General features: G+C 28.6%; 2 protein-coding genes and 1 long non-coding RNA gene across 12 annotated transcripts; 1 reads left to right on the top strand and 2 right to left on the bottom strand.

The window, feature by feature from the left end:
* The first annotated feature begins 801 nt into the window (after window positions 1-801).
* LOC137821372 (uncharacterized) lies at window positions 802-5,178 on the top strand. 2 transcript variants are annotated; one of them, XR_011082786.1, is made up of 3 exons: window positions 802-963; window positions 2,735-2,975; window positions 4,860-5,178. It is a non-coding gene; the product is annotated as an uncharacterized lncRNA (long non-coding RNA). The 2 variants fall into 2 exon arrangements; XR_011082787.1 differs by lacking the exon at window positions 802-963 and adding an exon at window positions 1,351-1,866.
* Window positions 5,179-6,454: 1,276 nt separating this feature from the next.
* On the bottom strand, window positions 6,455-8,945 carry LOC137822768 (amino acid permease 3-like). Of its 2 annotated transcripts, none has more exons than XM_068627762.1 (7): window positions 8,815-8,945; window positions 8,461-8,581; window positions 8,112-8,345; window positions 7,921-8,020; window positions 7,598-7,812; window positions 7,366-7,505; window positions 6,455-7,288 (listed from the first exon to the last, which is right to left on the bottom strand). In XM_068627762.1, the coding sequence occupies exons 2-7, from the start codon at window positions 8,579-8,581 to the stop codon at window positions 6,635-6,637; spliced, it is 1,464 nt and encodes a 487-aa protein (XP_068483863.1). In that variant the 5' UTR covers window positions 8,815-8,945; the 3' UTR covers window positions 6,455-6,634. The 2 variants fall into 2 exon arrangements, with proteins under 2 accessions (XP_068483863.1, XP_068483864.1); XM_068627763.1 differs by having other exon boundaries at window positions 8,781-8,912.
* Window positions 8,946-14,784: 5,839 nt separating this feature from the next.
* LOC137821666 (amino acid permease 3-like) lies at window positions 14,785-20,119 on the bottom strand. Of its 8 annotated transcripts, none has more exons than XM_068626371.1 (7): window positions 19,953-20,119; window positions 16,838-16,958; window positions 16,489-16,722; window positions 16,298-16,397; window positions 15,975-16,189; window positions 15,743-15,882; window positions 14,785-15,666 (listed from the first exon to the last, which is right to left on the bottom strand). In XM_068626371.1, exons 2-7 carry the CDS (start codon window positions 16,956-16,958, stop codon window positions 15,013-15,015), a joined length of 1,464 nt encoding a protein of 487 aa, XP_068482472.1. In that variant the 5' UTR covers window positions 19,953-20,119; the 3' UTR covers window positions 14,785-15,012. The 8 variants fall into 8 exon arrangements, with proteins under 8 accessions (XP_068482472.1, XP_068482471.1, XP_068482467.1 ...); XM_068626370.1 differs by having other exon boundaries at window positions 16,838-16,963; window positions 19,953-20,095; XM_068626366.1 differs by lacking the exon at window positions 19,953-20,119 and adding an exon at window positions 17,193-17,369.
* Window positions 20,120-20,379: the final 260 nt, after the last annotated feature.

Below are 20,379 nucleotides of genomic sequence, written 5' to 3'. Positions count from 1 at the left end.
TATAAATTTAGTTTTTGAATTCTATAATTTGAAAGTGAATAATGTATATAAATGAGAGGAATTCTTATTTTATATGCCAGTTATGGAATTGAATTAAATCAAAGTTTATATTTTAATAGACCTGTTATAAACCTTTCTAACCATGTTTTATTATCTTTGGGATGTTGGAACCATGTTTTATTATCTTTGGGATGTTGGAAGTGTTTTATACATGTGGGAGTTGGCCTAATGTGAGATAGCTTTATGCACCAAAAACATGCACTTGAGCTCATTTGTTACCTAAACTCATTTGTTTCGTCATGCTTGCAATAATTTTGCTAATGCCGAAAACATTGAGACATTTTCTTTAAAGGATTAAAAAAAATCGGTATTGAATTAATGATGGGTGAAAACAGCAAATAAGAATGGACCGTTTTCTTAAATAAAACATATTAAACAATTCCAGATCTCTGAATTTTTTTTCAGTATTTTTGGCTTTTGAAACAATCTCACTTTTGAAGGTAAAGTTCTTGTACATGTTTTTTAAGTTCTAAAAAAGATTGAGTATAAATAAAATATAATTAAAGTAGTGATTTAGTATAATGGTAAGCGAATGACTTAGTTGATCCTTATTGTGTTATTTAATTGAAAAATAATTATTTGACAATGAGTCCTTGCACTAAAATACAAATCTCATGTGGCGAGGCGGTGCATTGAGGTGGTGCATGGTGAAGGTAGTTTTGTCATTATGCAATACAACAAAAAACGAAAAGTTTTTTAATTTGAAGGGGTGTTTTAGTCAATGTGTGTTTTTGTAATTAAAGTTTGCATTACAAGAATAGTAGGAATGGGGAATTTTAATAGGTAGAGGAAGGTGTAGAAGAGAGTTTTGTTGTTGCTATTAACCGAGAAGAGTAGAACGACGAAAGTATTTCACAGGAGTGAACATGAATAATGACTGAAGATTTTCGCTCGCAAATGTTGGTAAGGTTTATTTTTGTTTTATGGTTTATTTGATTTTGTTTGGTTTTGAAGAAGGTTATTTTTGGTTTGTTTGGTAAGGTTGTTTGTTTTGTTGTTGGGGTGATTGTGGTCGTTCTGTTTTTAACCACTTCTAATGGTCTGCACTTTTTTTAGTTATTTATTGATTTGGTTAGTTTATTTGAAAATGTGGTGGTCGTGGTGTGTTGTTTTGGTTGTGGTAGTGGCAATGGGTAAGGTGTTTTGTATTGTGTACTTTGTTTTGTTTTTTTATGTGTGGATTATGTTTTGTTTGTTTTGATTTTGATAAAATCAATAGTTTTTGAAGGTTTGAAAAATGGCAAAGTTCAAAAAAATTCTCTCGTGGAGGAAACCAAATGAAGGTACGATTGTTTATAATGTTAGGTTGATGTAGTTGAAATATTTTTGAAATCTACTAGTATTGAATAAAGAATTTGTTGTTTTGTGTTATGATTTTGATTTTGTAGTTAAGAGTTAGACACATAATGCACACTAAAGAATACATCAAACAACGTTTAAATGGATAGTTGAAGTAGAAAATGTGTTGTAGGTGGTCAGTTGATACTAATGCATTTAGGATTAGACAAAATTTAGTTCATTTTTCTGTTGTGGATGTATGTTTTGGATTAGGATTGTAAATGTAGATGATTTTTGTAAGTTTTACACATTGCTTGCATTAGTGTTTTTTGTCTTCCTAGGACTTCTAGGAATTTTATTTTCTTTTTCTTTTAAAGTGTTAGACAATTTAGATGCATTCCATCTATACAATTGGGGGGTGCAGTTCATAATTTAATAGTTTTAAATTTGACACAGGCATTTGAAGTTTATTACTAGCAAAGTTATGCTTGTGAGATATATTTGGTTGGTTGTGTTGTTGTATTGCAGGTTAGTGAAAATTTTATGACAAGTATTTTTGTAATGAACTTTGAGGTTTTTTGATCATGATGGAGTCTTTTTTTTTTTTTTTACCAAAATGGGGTCGGTGTCAAAAAAATTACAAATCTGGGGCAAGTTGTGTCAACTTGGCATGACTTCTGCCACGTCAACCTAGGGTCGTGCTAAGTTGGCACGACTTTGTCCACATCATTTTTTTTTTAAAAAAATCTTGTTTTTAAATAAATATATATTATAATTATTTAATTATAATTAAAATTATAAGTTATGTAATATTTGAAATTAATTTGATAAATAAATTTTTTATGAAGGAATAATACTTAGGTAAAGAAAATGAGGAAAGTAATAATCAAATTTGAATTAGAATTTTATTATCAAACTTGTTTATGCGGACAATTGCTTCTATTGTGACTTTCGGTTATGCAATATGAACATTTTTTTTGTTTTTCATATTTTTTATTAATCTAATAACCAAATTAATATATTACATTACCGTCAAACATGATTCATACACAATTATTCATTATTTTATTGCTTAAAACTAACACCCTTAGAAAAATTATGTATCAAATTAATTTTAAACATTACATAACTTACTACTCAATATCTAAATAAGAAAATTTTACAAGAAAATATATATATATATATATATATTATGACGTGACAAAGTCGTGCCAACTTTGTATGACTTCTACATATGAAGTCGTGCCAAGTTGACACGACTTGCTTAGATTTGTAATTTTTTTGAAAACGACTCCATTTTAGTAAAAACAGAAAAAAAGGCCCCATGACGGTCAAAACCACGAACTTTGAATTATTTTGAATGTCAATGATTTGTGTATTACTTTTTTTGAAATAGTTGTGGGAGGTTCACCTTCTATTCTTCCAATTGGATTTGAATCCACTCAATGATGTTTAGGGTTGTGTCTTAAGCCTCATATTTGACCTAGTTGGGCTTGGACTACGTGACTTTTTGCATGGGCATTATTGGGATTGCCTGAGTGAGTTGCATGAAAAAAAGGCCCAACGTTACTGGGGTTATCTCGCCTGGGCGAGATCCTCTAGGGGCTTCTAGGTTGGACGAGCTTGGGTGAGTGTTGGTACGTTCCATTTTTCCCTTTTTAGTTTTGTCTAATCTTCTTTTGCCCTTTCATCTCCATTCTTCCCTAAAATCCTGAAACTAACACAAATTTGACAATAAATTGTTCTAATTCAAACTATAAACACAAAATATGTAAAAAAGTTTAAATTCATAAATCATGAGTTATATTATGATTATTTTATTAATTAATATCTATAAGTGTTCCTATTTTAATATGAAATATTATTGAAATTTCACACTTATTAGTGATTCAATAGTTGATGAGAAGTTAACAAATTCTTTCTAGGATATATTTTAAATGATCATGACACCATATAGTAAATATTTTTGTATTTAGAGAAGAAGATTACCGGGGATAGAAAATATCCTTCCTTTTTTCACTTCATGAAACGAAGGAGTAACTCAATTTCCACTTTTTTTAACTATAAATATTTTTGTAAATGTTTGATCCATTTTCTCCGTCAAATAAAAAAAAATAAAAAAAACACTTACATATGTATTAATGTTTTTTAAGCGGTGGGATTTTTCATAATTAAGGTAAGACCTTAGTGAAGAATTGGAGATACCTTGTTTGCTTTGTTTATTTTTTTAAACATGGACGAGTGTCTCAACAACATGAAGATGACAATTAAAGGTTAACCGAAGTGGTGTCTCCCATTATATTTTCTTTGAACTGTGCAGAACTTTTTTTTATAGATTTTTCTTATAAATATTTTATGGAACTTATAAAACTTATAAAAAAAATTCTAAAAAGATATTCATTTCTTATAAATATTTTAGAATTTGACAGCAGAAATTTCACAAAATATCTTTCATCTGGTATCATTTCTCCCCTCAGAATAAGTTTTGTTGCAGGCAAAGCAGTAATGTGAGGAAGAAAGCATTGATGAACATTTTTCAGTCTGTTGTTATAAAATGAGAGAAAATCTGTTCTTAGCTTTCCAGCTAAACATTTAGTAGTGTACAATAATTGTTTGTTGGTATCTTCCATAAAATTATTATGTGATGAGGTAGTCACTGAACAAGATAAACCTAAACCTGCTGTGTCTATCAAACCCAAAAAACCGCATTGACTTCCTGATGAGCATGTCGTTTCTGGGAAAGTGGTATCGATTACTCAGCTTTCCATTCATTTTCAAATTTTTTTTATTATCTATATTAAAAATTTCGAGTATTTCTGGCATTAATATCTGACAAAATTCTAAATAAACTACAGTCATTTTATTTAACAACAGTCTTACAAAGAAAATATTAAATCAATCTCAATATTGCTCATAGTTAAGGAATGTGATTATTAATAATGTGGTTGTATATTAATAATAATAATAAAGAGTGATAGTAATATATTATCATTATTAACAATAATACTAAAAATGATAGTGATAATAATTAAAAATAATAATTTTCAATGAAAGTGAGCTGAGAGTGATAAAGATATGTTTTTTTTTAGATTAGAGTGATTTGTTTCTTATAAACGACAAACGCATTTTTTTATATAGTTTAACACAGAATCTTAATAGAGTTATTCATTCAAATTTGAATTAAACATCATCAAAATTCATTAACACACAAATGAGATCTGATCAACTTGATTTCTTAACATAAACTTCAATCATGTGTAATAAGTTATAGAATAAAATATAAAAAGTAAAATCCAGAAATCTTTTTAGCATATACTTAGAAATAAACTTATTAATGGAACTTAAATTCTTTTAATACATTTATTTCAAATCTAACAGTTAACTAAGCCCTTTAAAGTAGACCCGGTGACCACTTTTAATGAGAAATTTGGCATAATTATAAACCTTAACCCCTTCCATTCATTTTACAGATACTGAATTTTGAAGTAACAAATCCTGATATCTTATTGTTTTTGTATCAGGAAGGTCTCGTTCTTAAATGACATATGATGCATTCAGTTAAGGCAATTACTACTACAGATAAATGAACTCAGAGTTGGGAAATTCAGAGGTGGTGGGGTTGCAGAGTTTAATGAACAAAATGGTCAGATGGCAACACTGTTCCTTAACTTCAGTCCCTTCATTACTTTTTAAACACTGCCCTCATCACAAGTTGGCGTCTGCACGCAAAATGAAACTCACCCTTCGTGACCATAATGCAATGGAATGCACTATGATTATGTTATGCATGCCATAATATATATATATATATATACACACACACAGAGACAAAGCTTTTGATGTTTCCTAGTCCTATCTACTTTCAGATGACTCCATTAATGATTAAAGATCCATCGCTTTCAAGTTTGATAACACAGTGAAAGCGGCTAGCGGTGGAGTGAGCCATAAATCCTTGTCCGAGGCAAGAGATGGAGAAATAAAGGGATACGTGACAAAAAAGCATGGAAGTTGGCATGCATATATAGCTGTGTGCGTGTGGATGTGGCGAAAAATGACAGACTTCAGATGATTCAGATAATTATATATACATGGCAGATATCAATCATGCAGTGTCGAGTGAGATTAATGTTATTGCATGGAGATTCCACACCACCGATCACACCAACGTTGTCGCATTCTTAAGCTTTTCAAATCAATTTTATTCATGCACGCACCTACCTAATCACTTTTTTTTTTCAACATCATGACATGTTTGAATTTATGGTGACACTACATTTGAAATTTGTTTCTTTTTCATTTATGAACTTTTTATATATGGTTTAAGCTTAGTTATTCGTTAGAACAAAAATAATTAGTCTTCAAAAGGTGTATAAAAAACGTGAATTTAGAAGAGTAAAACAATTGCAGAAAGTAAAGAGTTTAGTAAAAGAAATTATTGGTGAATTTGTCGAATAATCTGTGTGAGAGAAACTAGGTTGTTATGATTGAGTAAATACCGTTGGGTTTAATGTAATAAAAAAACTGACATAAGAAAACGAGTTTTAAGAGGACACAAATCCTTCCATTTTTATTGTCTAATTAAAAGTTTTTATCGTCTTTCCAAAAACACTAAATCGCTTCAAAATCAAACAAGACAAAAAAGAAAACAAGTGAAAAAAATCTTAAGAATTGTAACTAGCAAGTTGTTCCTAGAATAACAAAAATAGATACAAACATATAGACAGATGACAATTGCAACAAAACAGTGCAAAAAATTAATTGCAGAGGTCTAGTTTTTAGTGTGTTATTGTAGTATTTGTCCATTTAATCTCTTATTGATATTATATATAACCATAACTATACACTTTTAAAGTTTTAATTTTGAAATTTAATGATTTTTATTTTTGTTTATTATTTTAAAATTAACGCATATCTAAAAGAGAAACGGATTTTGGCATGTATTACATTCATTATTTATAAATATAACTACTAAAGTTGCAGAGTGGTTCAAGTTTTAGTGAATATTTTTCTTAACCTTGGATCTTTAATTAGACAGATATTGTATTTCAATCTCCCAAATTGGGACTTACAATTCTTTGTCCCCCAAAAACAGCAAAGAAACTTGAGGAAAACTTCATTAAGACCAACTATATTTATATGCTTTTATTTTTGAACTGGATTGATACCAAGTTACAAAGTAGAAATTAAGTAATTAACAGGCCTACTACGCCATAACTATATGAACAAGAAAACTGGTTGCATAAATATAAATTACAGAAATTTTCAGATATTTCTAGGAATGGAAATCATAGTTTAGTCAATAGTTGGTCTTGAAAGGCTTGTAAGTTTTAAGATCAAAGACAATCCCAGCAAGAGAGCCAACTGCAGCACATAAAGTGACCAAAAGGCAAGAAATGTTAAGTATTTGAAAGCAGATCCACTTTGTACTCCACTTTGGTATTCTCTTTTGAACAATGTACATCTCCACTGGGAAATACACTGCAAGGGGCCAAAATCCCAGAGCTCCAAGAAGTCCCCCCATGTCATTGAAGAATGGCAGCAGCATTGCTATTACAGTGCTTATCACTACATATATTGTCCTCCAAACCAATCGGAAGAGGTTCAGCTTGTAGGGACGCAAACCAGGTACTCCAATTTCAATTTCTTTCTTCACAAAATCACTGTCTGGGAATCTACTTGCTACGATTTTCTCAACGAAAGCAAAGAGAGGCTGTGAGAAAACTTGGTATGAACCAACAAGGTGGACCACAATGGCAGCATTAGCAATGTCAAGGAGCCAGTATGGGTTGTAGAAGCCAAAACCAGTGAGAAGGTTTCCAGGGCTTAAGTCTCCAAAAGCAGCATACCCAGAGCACCCACAAAGCATGTAGAAAAAGGTGGTGACTGCAACACCGATCAAAGCAGACTTCTTCATTGTTTTTGATGCTGATGGAGGGGATTTCACTGTGTCCTGTTTTATGACATTTTACATAGCCCTGTTATTCCACACCTTACTTCACTCTCATAATTTAACTAAATGAATTATACCTGAATTTCTATAAGGATGAAGGAGTATGAATAGGCAAAGGCTATGTTACCAACAGCTTGCATGGCTCTCAAAATTTTATCAGGTTTTGTCACAGTACCAACAATTATCCCGGTTACGCCTCCCTTAATTCTTCTGTTTCCTGTTACATGAGCAATATATGTCAGATTTCTAACCAGTGTTTAAATATAAACAAATCATCCTCATGGGCATGTGAATAGAATCAATTCATACCAATGACTTTTCCAATACCCATGCCTAGTCCAATGGTGGAGTACGTGACGGACATGACAGCAGCTACAATGGAGAGCCACCATAATTGATCGAAGTCTGGAATTTGAGAGAAAATCATCTCCACAATACCAAACGAAATCATGTACATGTTGCTGTTCATACGACAGTGACTTTTCCCTCCGTTCTTGTGGAAACAATCAGATCTTTCGATTGCCCTGTTTGATAAGGCACAAGCCAAAAACAGCCCAATTATACTATATAACTTTCCTTGGATATATAGGAGTTAATTACACATTTCACTATCACTAAAGTCTCAAACTTACATCATGCTAATGGAAGCCGCTATAGTGTAACCGATGGAGATTCCAAAAAGGTTAACATACTGAACTAGTCCACACATCTTGACCTTAAAATCGTTGCCACCTGAAGAAACACAGGCACAAAAGAAAGGTGCTAGGATAAAAGTGTGAAGGAAAGAGAAGTTAATGGAGTAAGTTAGGGTGGTGAGTTATACCAAAGTTGGAACGAATAGCATCCATGTAAGTGTAGTTTCTCTTGCCAGTGAGAGGGTCACCCGTACGATAACAGTCGGTGAGAAGCAGGGAAGTGAAGTAAGTGATGGCAGAGAAGAGAAGCATGACAGCAGGACCAGCAATCCATCCAAGCTGAGCTATAGCCCAAGCCAGAGAGAGAACTCCAGATCCTATCACTGCCGTTATTATGTGCGCACTTGCAGTCCACACTGTTCCTGTGCTTGTCATTGTCATCCACACCATATAACATATGTATCAGAGGAAACAACATTACAGAATACACAAAGGGTGTAGCATTTTAGTATGAATAATCATGGTTTTACTATGTACCAGTTCGTTTGGGGCGACCATCATCATCGAAGCATTTAGAGTCTCCTTGTTCATGCATGTCAAGGGAGACGCTAAATGTTTCCTGATCAGATTTGCTGCCACGGCCATCCATGCGAACCATCTTTGTTATAACACAATGAACAACAACAACAACCCAAGTTAGGCTTCGGAGTAAAATGTCAGAGTAAAATGAAGACTAAAACAGTGTGCGCTGTGTGTGTGTGTAGTGAAAGGTTTAGAAATTGTGTGAAAGAGAGAAGAAGGGTGGTTGGTATTATAATGAGGTAGTGACATTTATGTGTAATAAAGGTTAACTTAACTCAAATGCCCAGAATCTGAGGGAGTTTGACAAACCTCCAAAGACTGAAAGAGTTGGTGGTTCAGGCAAAAATGGTGATCCTGGAAGTCAAAAGAGAGAGTGTAGGAATACAGAATATGAAATCACGTGTTTATGTTTATGCAATAAAGAAGGCGTGACGTTGTGGTATATATAGAGAGAAATATACCTTCACCATCATAAATGATATATAATAAATGATAAATTTGTAATTAAATTAAAATACACACATTGATAATTTACATTTTTATCACATTATAATTTTTAATATTATAATTTTAATATTTTTTATATCATTTTATTTTTAAATTTATCATTTGTTATATATTTATTTCTAAACTATTACCTCAAATGTATACAATTTTATAGATTGTTAAAGTATTATTTTTCATTAAATTATATGAAAAAGGATAATTTAACAATAATAAGAGTTGTATAATTAAATTAAAATAAATATATTGATAATTTAAATTTTTCATACAATCACATTACAATTTTTAATATTATTATTTTAATTTTTTTATATCATTTAATTTTAAAATTTATCTTTTGTTATATATTTATTTCTAAACCCATCATAGATTGTTAAAATATTATTTTTCATTAAATTATATGAAAAATGATAATTTGACAATCATCAGAGTTGTATAATTAAATTAGAATAAATACATTGATAATTTACATTTTTCATACAATCACATTATAATTTTTAATATTATTATTTTAATATTTTTTTATATCATTTAATTTTTAAATTTATCTTTTATTATATATTTATTTTTAAATTCATCACATCAAGAATTGTATACAATTTTATAGATTGTTAAAGTATTAGTTTTCATTAAATTATATGAAAAATGATAATTTGACAATTATGAAAGTTGTATACAAAATTGATTTAAATATAATATATATAATAAAAATAAATTTATAATTAAATAATATAAAAAAAATATTAAAATAAAGTATTAATAATTGTAATATGATTATAAATATTATAAACAACTATATTATGGGGTTTTGATTATTCAGCCACCAGAAAGTGCTGGCAAAAAAATGTCCTTGTAATATCTCGTGTTTAATAAACGACCAAAAAGAGGGTTTATATATAACTTTTTCCTTTTTGTGAAGTTAACCAGTTATGATGTGTTTGTTTCTGGTTAACTAAGTAAGGAACATTTATCTCTATACTATTTTTTTTTCTTTTATAGAATTTTCTTATAAACTAACAACTTGTTTTTCTTTATAGTTAAGATTCACTTTATTAGTTGCTAAATTTAAATACTTGAGTAAGGTATATTGATCCTATCACAGTTATAAAATTGGTGTCTAAATTTATGGAAATACTCTGTTTTCTATTAACACCTCACCTTTTGTGGTTTCGTAAATTCACTATCTAGCACAATTTACACTTTTATTTTTTCATCTATCATCTTTTTATTTTTATTTCTCTATTTAGCACCCTTTTGTTTTTATTTCCCTATCTAACACTCTTTTATTTTTTATTTTCCTATCTAGCACAATTTCAAAAATAAATAAATAAATAATAAATTTTAAAAAAATTGATAATTTTAATTTTAAATGCATTAAAAATAAATATTTTAAATGTTTAAAATAGTTAGAAATATAATTAATGAATAAAGAAATGATTTTTTACAAAATAAAAATAAAAAAGTAATAAATTTAAAATGTTTAGTTTAAAAATTATTTTTTGTTAAGAATGAAGAAGATAAAAAATTAAACTCTACAACAACATAAAATTTGAATCTATAAACATAAATTAGTATTTATGTTTATTATTATTGATGATGTAATCATGTTAATTTCAAGTAAAAAATACATATAAAAAAACCAAGTTGAATAAAGACTAATATGAACATAAGAGAACAACGAACAAAAAAATGTTCATATTGTCAAACACCAGGACACACATAAAGAACTTGTCCAACATTACTTGATTGTGCACTTCTCGTCATTAATTATGTTTCATTTCACACAAACTATTTAATGTATCATTGAAGAAAATATTAAATAATGATCATCTTTCATTTATTTTCCTTTTTATGATCAACATATACTTATTTAGTATCGCCTTATATCTCTTATATTTATCTTATTTAGATTTTTTTTTATATCTTTATCTTATTTTGTTTTGTCTTTATTTTATATCTTTTATGTTTTTAGTTATTATATTTTTTCTGTTATTCTTTATTTATTTCTGTTTTTTGTTTTTATTTTATTGTTGTTGTTTTTATTTTCTAGACTTATTTATTTTTGCATTTATCTTTTCTCATTTTTAAGCATTAAGTGTAACATTTGCATTAGTTTTTTTTATTAGGATTTTGCATTTAAGGTAGACACTTCAATATTATTTGTGTGTCCACTATTAATTAATACTAATTGACTTTGGTTTTTTTATAATCATGTCCTGTATTTTTACTTGAAATTAACATGATTACATCATCAATAATAATAAAAATACATACGAATTTATGTTTATAGATTCAACTTTTATGTTGTTGTAGGGTTTAATTTTTTATTTTCTCCCTTCTTAAAAAAAATAATTTCAAACTAAACATTTTAAATTTATTACTTTTTTATTTTTATTTTGTAAAAATTCATTTCTTTATTAATTAATTATATTTCTAACTATTTTAAACATTAAAAATATTTATATTTTAATGCGTTCAAAATTAAAATTATAAAAAAAAATTATTATTTATTTATTTATTTTTGAAATGGTGCTAGATAGGAAAATAAAAAACAAAAGAGTGCTCGATAGTAAAATAAAAACAAAAGAGTGTTGGATAGGGAAAAAAAACAAAAGAGTGTTGGATAGGGAAAAAAAACAAAAGAGTGATAGATAGGGAAATAAAAGTGTAAATAGTGCTACATGAGAAATTGGGGTAAATTCTCTATCTAGCACTATTTATATTTTTATTTTCCTATCTAGCACCCTTTTATTTTTATTTTCCTATCTAGCACCCTTTTATTTTTTATTTTCCTGTCTATAACCATTTAAAAAAAATAAAAAATAAAAAATTATTATTTTTTTGATAATTTTAATTTTGAATGCATTAAAAAATAAATATTTTTATTGTTTAAAATAGCTAGAAATGTAATTAATGAATAAAGAAATGAGTTTTTACAAAATAAAAATAAAAAAGTAATAAATTTAAAATGTTTAGTTTAAAATTATTTTTGTTAAGAATGAAGAAAATAAAAAATTAAACCCTACAACAACATAAAAGTTGAATCTATAAACATAAGTTAGTATTTATTTTTATTATTATTGATGATGTAATCATGTTAATTTCAAGTAAAAAATACAGGACATAATTATAAAAAAAAAACAAAGTCAATTAGTATTAATTAATAGTGCACACAAAAATAATATTGAACTGTCTACCCTAAATGCAAAATCCTAAAAAAAAACTAATGCAAATATCACACTTAATGCTTAAAAATGAGAAAAGAAAATACAAAAAAAAATAAGTCTACAAAATAAAAACAGCAACAATAAAATAAAAACAAAAAGTAGAAATAAATAAAGAATGACATAAAAAAAATAATAACTAAAAACATAAAAGATATAAAATAAAGGTAAAACAAAATAAGATAAAGATAAAAAATATAAAAAAAATTCAAATAAGATAAATATAAGAGATATAAGACGATACTAAATAAGTATATGTTGATCATAAAAAAGAAAAATAAGTGAAAGATGATCATTCATTTAATATTTTCTTCAATGGTACATTAAATAGTTTGTGCCAAATGAAACATAATTAATGATGAGAAGTGCACAATCGAGTAATGTTGGGACAAATTCTTTATGTGTGTCCTAATGTTTAACAATATGAACATTTTTTTTATTCGATCATGTTGTTCTCTTATGTCCATATCAATTCTTATTCAACTTGGTTTTTTTTTATAATTATGTCCTAAATTTTTTACTTGAAATTAACATGATTACATCATCAATAATAATAAAAATAAATACTAATTTATGTTTATAGATTCAACTTTTATGTTGTTGTAGAGTTTAATTTTTTATTTTCTTCATTTAAAAAAATAAAATTTAAAACTAAACATTTTTAATTTATTACTCACTACAAAAAATATGTTTATTAGCATGGGTGAAAAAGGGACATTAGCTATAATAAATGGACGCAAAAGTGTAGTTATCATTAAAATTTGGAAGAATGTTTTTTTGCGTAGGCCTAACCTACATGCTCCCCACACAAATTTATATTTTATATTGTTTATTTAAAGAAGCGTGAACTTAGAGGCCACATAATTTTTAAACAAGCATGAGTTTAGCCTACATGTTACCCACACAAAATTATATTTTATATTGTTTATTCAAAGAAGCGTGAGCTTAGTCAACGGATTGACCACATAATTTTTAAACCAACATGACTTAACCTTCATAATTTTATTACATATTTAAATTTAATTTTAAAAAATATATATATTATGTTTGCGTGGGCTTAACCTACAAAATTTTAAATTTTTATTATTATTTATTATTTATAGTTTCAGTTGTGACCGTTTGACCCACACAATTTTTTTTCTTTTTTTTAGTTTATGTCCATATTATCCACGCTTACCCACACTTTATTTTTTATTTTTTTTTAATAATGAAGGCTTGTTGGACACTATTTAGGTTCCTAGCATCACCTTCACTCTCTTTTGGAGCTAATTTTTCTTTTTGGTGTAGTGACTTTTTTATTTTTATTTTGTAAAAACTCATTTATTTATTCATTAATTATATTTCTAACTATTTTAAACATTAAAAATATTTATTTATTTATTTTTTAAATAGTGCTAGATAGGGAAATAAAAAATAAAAGAGTGTTAGATAGGAAAATAAAAACAAAAGGGTGCTAGATAGAAAAATAAAAACAAAAAGATGTTAGATGGAAAAATAAAAGTATAAATGGTGCTAGAGAGAGAATTTATCCAAGAAATTAAGTCAGCTTTTGTCTTCAAGTATAAAAAATAATAACTATTTCCAAATTCATTAATTGTTAACTTCTTTGTATACCATCAGTTTATTATAAAAGTTTCTCACATAAATGCATTTATTGGGTCATTAATGAATTCCTCATTAACCGTATAAACCATTCTTTAAAAATAGTTCATTAATTAAACTATCGGTAATGTCATCAAATATAAATACTGATTAAATTATTTATCGAATGCTTATCTCTAAATAAAAAATGAATTTATAAAATTACTAATTTAAATTAACCTATTTTAGTATTTTTATTAATATTTATGAATTAGATAGTAACAACTAATTTTAAAGACAAAAAATAATTAATTACTATATTGACTAAGTTAAATATTATTTTATAAATTAAAAAAGTAATTTATATTAAAGTAGTTTTTATTATTAATAAAAAATTATAATTAATTTTTAAATTGATATTTAACATTAATTATCTAAAATTACTTAGATTTTAGCTACTAATTACTCTAAATTTTAAATTAATCTTAAAATTTAAAATAGTAACTAACTAAGACCTTCATAGAACTGCAAATTTATAATTAGTTTATAAATTTTATTAATAATAGAAATTATTTAAATATCAATAATTTTTAATTTATAAAGTAGTATCTAATTTAGTGGCTATAATAATTAATTATTTTTAATCTTTGAAATTAGTTGTTCTTTAGTTATTTTTTTTATAGTGTAAGATTACTATTATTTTTGTAAATAAATTGAATAATTTTTTTTAATGAAAGGAATAAATAATTTTATATGACTTTTAACTGATCAAAATAAATTATTTTTATCTGATTCATTATAATTTGAGTTAACATACACATGTTCATAGATGGCAAGAAAAAAATATTATATATGATTGAGGCGATAATAATATTATGATAGATGTAAAATAAGAAAGATAGCTAGAAAAAGAAAATAACATATGTAATAAATGATTGAATGAAAAAATAGAATGAAAGGAAGAAGCACAGAAGCTGAATATGTGATTAATTACTCTACATTTATATGCTTTTACTTCAGTTCTTTCCTTCTGAATTATGTTGCAGAAAGAGTTAGAGTAACATAAAGTACAAAGAAGTGGAACACAAGGGATGTTAGGCCATAAACAAACAAGATCACCATTCTTGGCTTCATATGAACATGTCCAAGAAATGTAATTTTCTCTGTGAAATCTCTATGAATGACAATCATAGTTGAATCAGTAGTTTGTCTTGAAAGGCTTGTAACTCTTAAGATCAATGAGAGTCCCAGCAACAGAGCCAACTCCAGCTCCTATGGTCATCAAAAGACAAGCAATGCTGAGTGTTTGGAGGCAGATCCATTTAGAGCTCCACTTTGGTATTCTCTTTTGAATAATGTACATTTCCACTGGGAAATACACAGTAAGTGGCCAAAATCCAAATGCTCCAAGAAGTCCTCCAATGTCATTGAAGAATGGCAGCAGCATTGCTATTACAGTGCTTAACACTACATATATTGTCCTCCAAATCAATCGGAAGAGGTTCAGCCTGTAGGGATGGAAACCAGGGACTCCAATTTCAATTTCTTTGTTCACAAAATCACTGTCTGGGAATCTACTTGCTACGTTTTTCTCAACGAAAGCAAATATGGGCTGGCTGTAAACTTGGTATGAACCAACAAGGTGGATCACAATGGCAGCATTAGCAATGTCAAGGAGCCAGTATGGGTTGTAGAAGCCAAAACCAGTGAGAAGGTTTCCAGGGCTTAAGTCTCCAAAAGCAGCATACCCAAAGCACCCACAAAGCATGTAGAAAAAGGTGGTGACTGCAACACCGTTCAAAGCAGCCTTCTTCATTGTTTTTGATGCTGATGGAGGTGATTTCACTGTGTCCTGTTTCATGCCATTTACATAGCCTTGTTATTTCAGACCTTAGTTGAATCTCATAATTTAACTAAATGAACTATACCTGAATTTCTATAAGAACGAAGGAGTATGAAAAGGCAAATGCTATGTCACCAAGAGCTTGCATGGTTCTCCAAACTTTATTAGTTTGTGTCACATGACCAACGGTTATCCCGGTTAGGCTTCCCCCCACTTTTCTGTTCTCTGTTACAAGGTCAATTCAGCTCAGATTTCTTACAAAGTTTGAAAAAGAAACAGAAGAAACCGTCGTGATGGACACGTGAATAGAATCATACCAATAACTTTTCCAACACCAAGGCCTAGCCCAATAGTGGAGTATGTGAATGACATGACAGCAGCTACAAATGACAGCCACCATAATTGATCGAAGCCTGGAATTTGAGAGAAAATAATCTCCACAATACCAAACGAAATCATGTACATGTTGCTGTTCATACGACATGGATTTTTCCCTCCGCTCTTGTGGAAACAATTAGATCTTTCGATTGCCCTGTTGGATAAGGCCAAAGCCAAAAACAGCCCAATTATACTATATAACTTTCCTTGGATATATAGGAGTTAATTACATATTTCACTATCACTAAAGTCTCAAACTTACATCATGCTAATGGAAGCCGCTATAGTGTAACCGATGGAGATTCCAAAAAGGTTAACATACTGAACTAGTCCACACATCTTGACCTTAAAGCCGTTGCCACCTGAAGAAACACAGGCACAAAAGAAAGGTTCTGAGATAAAAGTGTGAAGGAAAGAGAAGTTAATGGAGTAAGTTAGGGTGGTGAGTTATACCAAAGTTGGAACGAATAGCATCCATGTAAGTGTAGTTTCTCTTGCCAGTGAGAGGGTCACCCGTACGATAACAGTCGGTGAGAAGCAGGGAAGTGAAGTAAGTGATGGCAGAGAAGAGAAGCATGACAGCAGGACCAGCAATCCATCCAAGCTGAGCTATAGCCCAAGCCAGAGAGAGAACTCCAGATCCTATCACTGCCGTTATTATGTGCGCACTTGCAGTCCACACTGTTCCTGTGCTTGTCATTGACATCCACACCATATAACATATGTATCAGAGGAAGCACCATTACAGAATACATAAAGGGTGTAGCATTTATAGTATGAATCATGACGGTTTACTATGTACCAGTTCGTTTGGGGCGACCATCATCATCGAAGCATTTAGAGTCTCCTTGTTCATGCATGTCAAGGGAGACGTTAAATGTTTGCTGATCATACCTGCTGCCATGTCCATCCATGCCAACCATCTTTGCTATAACACAAGGAACAACAAACAACCCAAGTTAGGCTTCGGAGTAAATGTAAAGATTCTAAATAATGATGTGCAAAATACCAAAGTTGGTGTCCATGTCAGAGTACTAAAACAGTGTGTGTTGTGTGTGTGAAATGAAAGTTTAGAAGTTGTGTGAAAGAGAGAAGAAGGGTGGTTGGTATTATAATTTGAGGTAGTGACATGTTTGTGTAATAAAGGTTAACTTAACTCCAATGCCCCACAATCTGAGGGAGTTTGACACACCTCTCAAGAATGACAAAGACCAAACTAGAGTTAGGAGGTTGAGGCAAAAGTGGTGATCTTGAGAGACGGAAACATGATGTGTGGTTATGAGTTGGAATGGAAGGAGTTGGAGATCATACATATACATGTATAAGAATATTTATATACTATATAAATGATTACAAATTTTAAGACGATTAGAAAAGATTAGTTAGATTTAAAGTTTATTTTTTAATATATTATTAGAGTTTTTATTAAAGTTTGTTAGTTTTATAAGATATAATTATCAAATTACTTATAAATATATATTGAAAGTTATGAATGGGAGAGAAATAGTTAAAAATCTCATATTGATTAAAAAATATTTTAAAATATATAAATAAATATAAACATTAATTTATAAGTCAATTTTATTAAAAGAAAAAGAAGAGATAATAATGAAATTCAGAATATAGTGTTTGATTATGCAAAATATTGCGTAGGGGGTATGAATAGGTATGATAGAAGTGAAGAGAGATGGAAGATGGTACGAGAATTAAGATTTTGCTGGCTTTTGGGTAATGGGACGGATAAAATTCACGTGATGCAATGAGGTCCAATAAGGGTTGAATAGTGATGTGCCACCAGGTTGATAGCACTACCAGAATATAATGGTTTAGGCATTATGGTTTTCTTTTCCTGTAAAAGATCAATTAATTTCTGTTCGGGGTAGGAATCTAGAGCAATAGAGTTTGCTTGTCTCCTAACACAGTTTAGGGATTTTGTTAAGGAAATAATATTTGTACAAAATTCATCTATGCTTAAAAAAAAGCAAAGAAACAAGTATAAATGTAATAATAATAATAATATAACAGATGAAATAAAATATAAAATAATGCAAAATTGGTGTATGAATAAAATAATTGTTATGTAGGGGAATTGTGGAGTTGAAAGGGTGAAAAACAGAAGAGCAGAGCAGGTACTTTTTATAGTGTAGGGTTAAACACTGGTTTATGTGGACCGGAACCCACCACTGTACCCTCTCTGTCATGAATTATCCCAAGGCGTAGGTCATTTTTTCGTCACTTCACTCATTTTTTCACTCAAATATTCACTTTCCTTCACTTCCTTTTTTCAGGTAACTCACTCAACTTTACTTTTTACCATAATTGCCAGACCCGGTTAAAAGAAACATAGCTGATTTATACAACAGAGTTGACAAATACACAATGGAAAATATTACTTTTACAGCTGTAAAAACTTATAATTGTAATTACACTGATATAATTTTAAAATTAATTTATTTTAATAAAATGTTGTTTCTTTTTTTTAATGTGGTACATGAGTATGATTGGCAATATATTATCACTCAAATCTATGATAAGTATGACAACTCTCAATTTAAATAAATAAATAAATAAACTTAAATTACATTAATTAAAGAGAACTTTCGGTCACACTCATTTTGTCATCAATATAAAAGCGTTTTTTTAACGTAATTTCTACAAAATGTCTAATTTACCCTTTTCGAATAGTACAGTTTAGAAAATATTTGTATTATAAACTGTAGAGATCGTAAAATATATTTTTTATTTAAAAATAAATTTTATATTATAATTCAAAATACAAAATTATATTATAAATTATAGAATTTAGATGATGTACTAATTATTTAATTCAAAAATAAAAACAAATTTAATATTTTTTTATCAAAGATGATTTTGGAATTAAAAAAATATGGAGGATAGAAAAAAGAAAGAAGATATGAAGATGCGTGAAGAAAATCATACACAATTTTGATTGACATAAAATATATAATTAAATCCGTATTCAAAAAATGAACTATTTACAATAAAATTTGTTTATGTAAGTACGATTTATCAAAAATAATAATTTTTAAAAAATTTCTGTGTGTCGATAATATTTACCAAAAATAACACTAATTTGATAAATTTTCCTTTGATGTCAACGGAATGGGTAATAATTAAAGAGAAAAGTAGATGCCCAGAATAAAATAGCTTTTCATCACTTAATTATAAATAATCGGGTATGCAAGTCAAGTTTAAAATATGAAAGTGAATTCAATTTATTTTTTGTCTTTTAAATTTAACTTTTTATAATTTTAGAAAACATCCATTTTTAGCCTTACGGTGAAAAACATTTATGCGAGGGAATAATTTGTTATGTAGCATAAATACGGATACGGACACGATACGGATACGAACATGAAGATATGTATAATCTTTAAAATGTCGGATACGGAGACATAAATCTATATATTATATAATTTTGAATTATATAAATTGAAAATAAATATTTATGTGCAAAAGTATGTTTCAGATTCTTTTGCTATCTTTTAAGAACAGGAAGATATTTTTCATGCCTGGTTTAAAAGAATTTGTTCTTATTTAATCATAATAAAAATTTATACAATAAATTTGAATTTTTAGAAAATTATTGTATTTATACCTTTTAAAATTGTATTAGAACCGTGTTAGAATTTTCAAAAATCCAACAAATATTTTTTTGAATTGAACATTTCATCGATAAGTATCCTATGAGTGTCGTACGAGTGTCGACACAAATACGTGTATCCAACACGGATACGTCATTTAAAAAGAAATGTTTGAACCTCATAGATAATTTGAAAGAATAATAAATATATGATAACATGGTTTTTAATAATATGAATATAAAAGAAAGAAAAAAAGTGTTAATAAATAAAATTTAGTGTGAAAGAAAATAAGTGAAAGTTGACATTGTATACCTTGGTGTTATGGTTGGTGCAGCAGCTCTGGTAGAAAGAATAGGAAAAGAGAAAGAGTGTGAAAGAAAATGAAGAAGAAGGTTTTGTTTTGGTCTCTAATAAATTCAGATTATAGATGTATATATATAGGGGAACTCATACTAAGACTTTCATTCTCTGCAATATCATAATCTATCTCTTTAAAAGACCACCCTACAACCAAACATTACATTATTCATTGCCTCTCTCATCCACTCGTATTCAAACGAATTAGGTTCCCTCAATTATTAATTAATAATAACTGAACCCAACATTGCACACCAAAAGCACTTTTGCTCCAATAACCTAATTCCAGAACATGGCACTAATAATTCTCCTACATCTCAAATCAATTAATATTCAGATCCTTCAATTTTTGGGCAGACAACTTGCATCTCAATAATTCTTA

Source organism: Phaseolus vulgaris, chromosome 9 (genome assembly GCF_000499845.2).
Source record: "Phaseolus vulgaris cultivar G19833 chromosome 9, P. vulgaris v2.0, whole genome shotgun sequence".
Lineage (NCBI taxonomy): Eukaryota > Viridiplantae > Streptophyta > Magnoliopsida > Fabales > Fabaceae > Phaseolus > Phaseolus vulgaris.
Note: the sequence above shows the minus strand (reverse complement) of the source record. Positions and strands in the feature narration are given on the sequence as shown.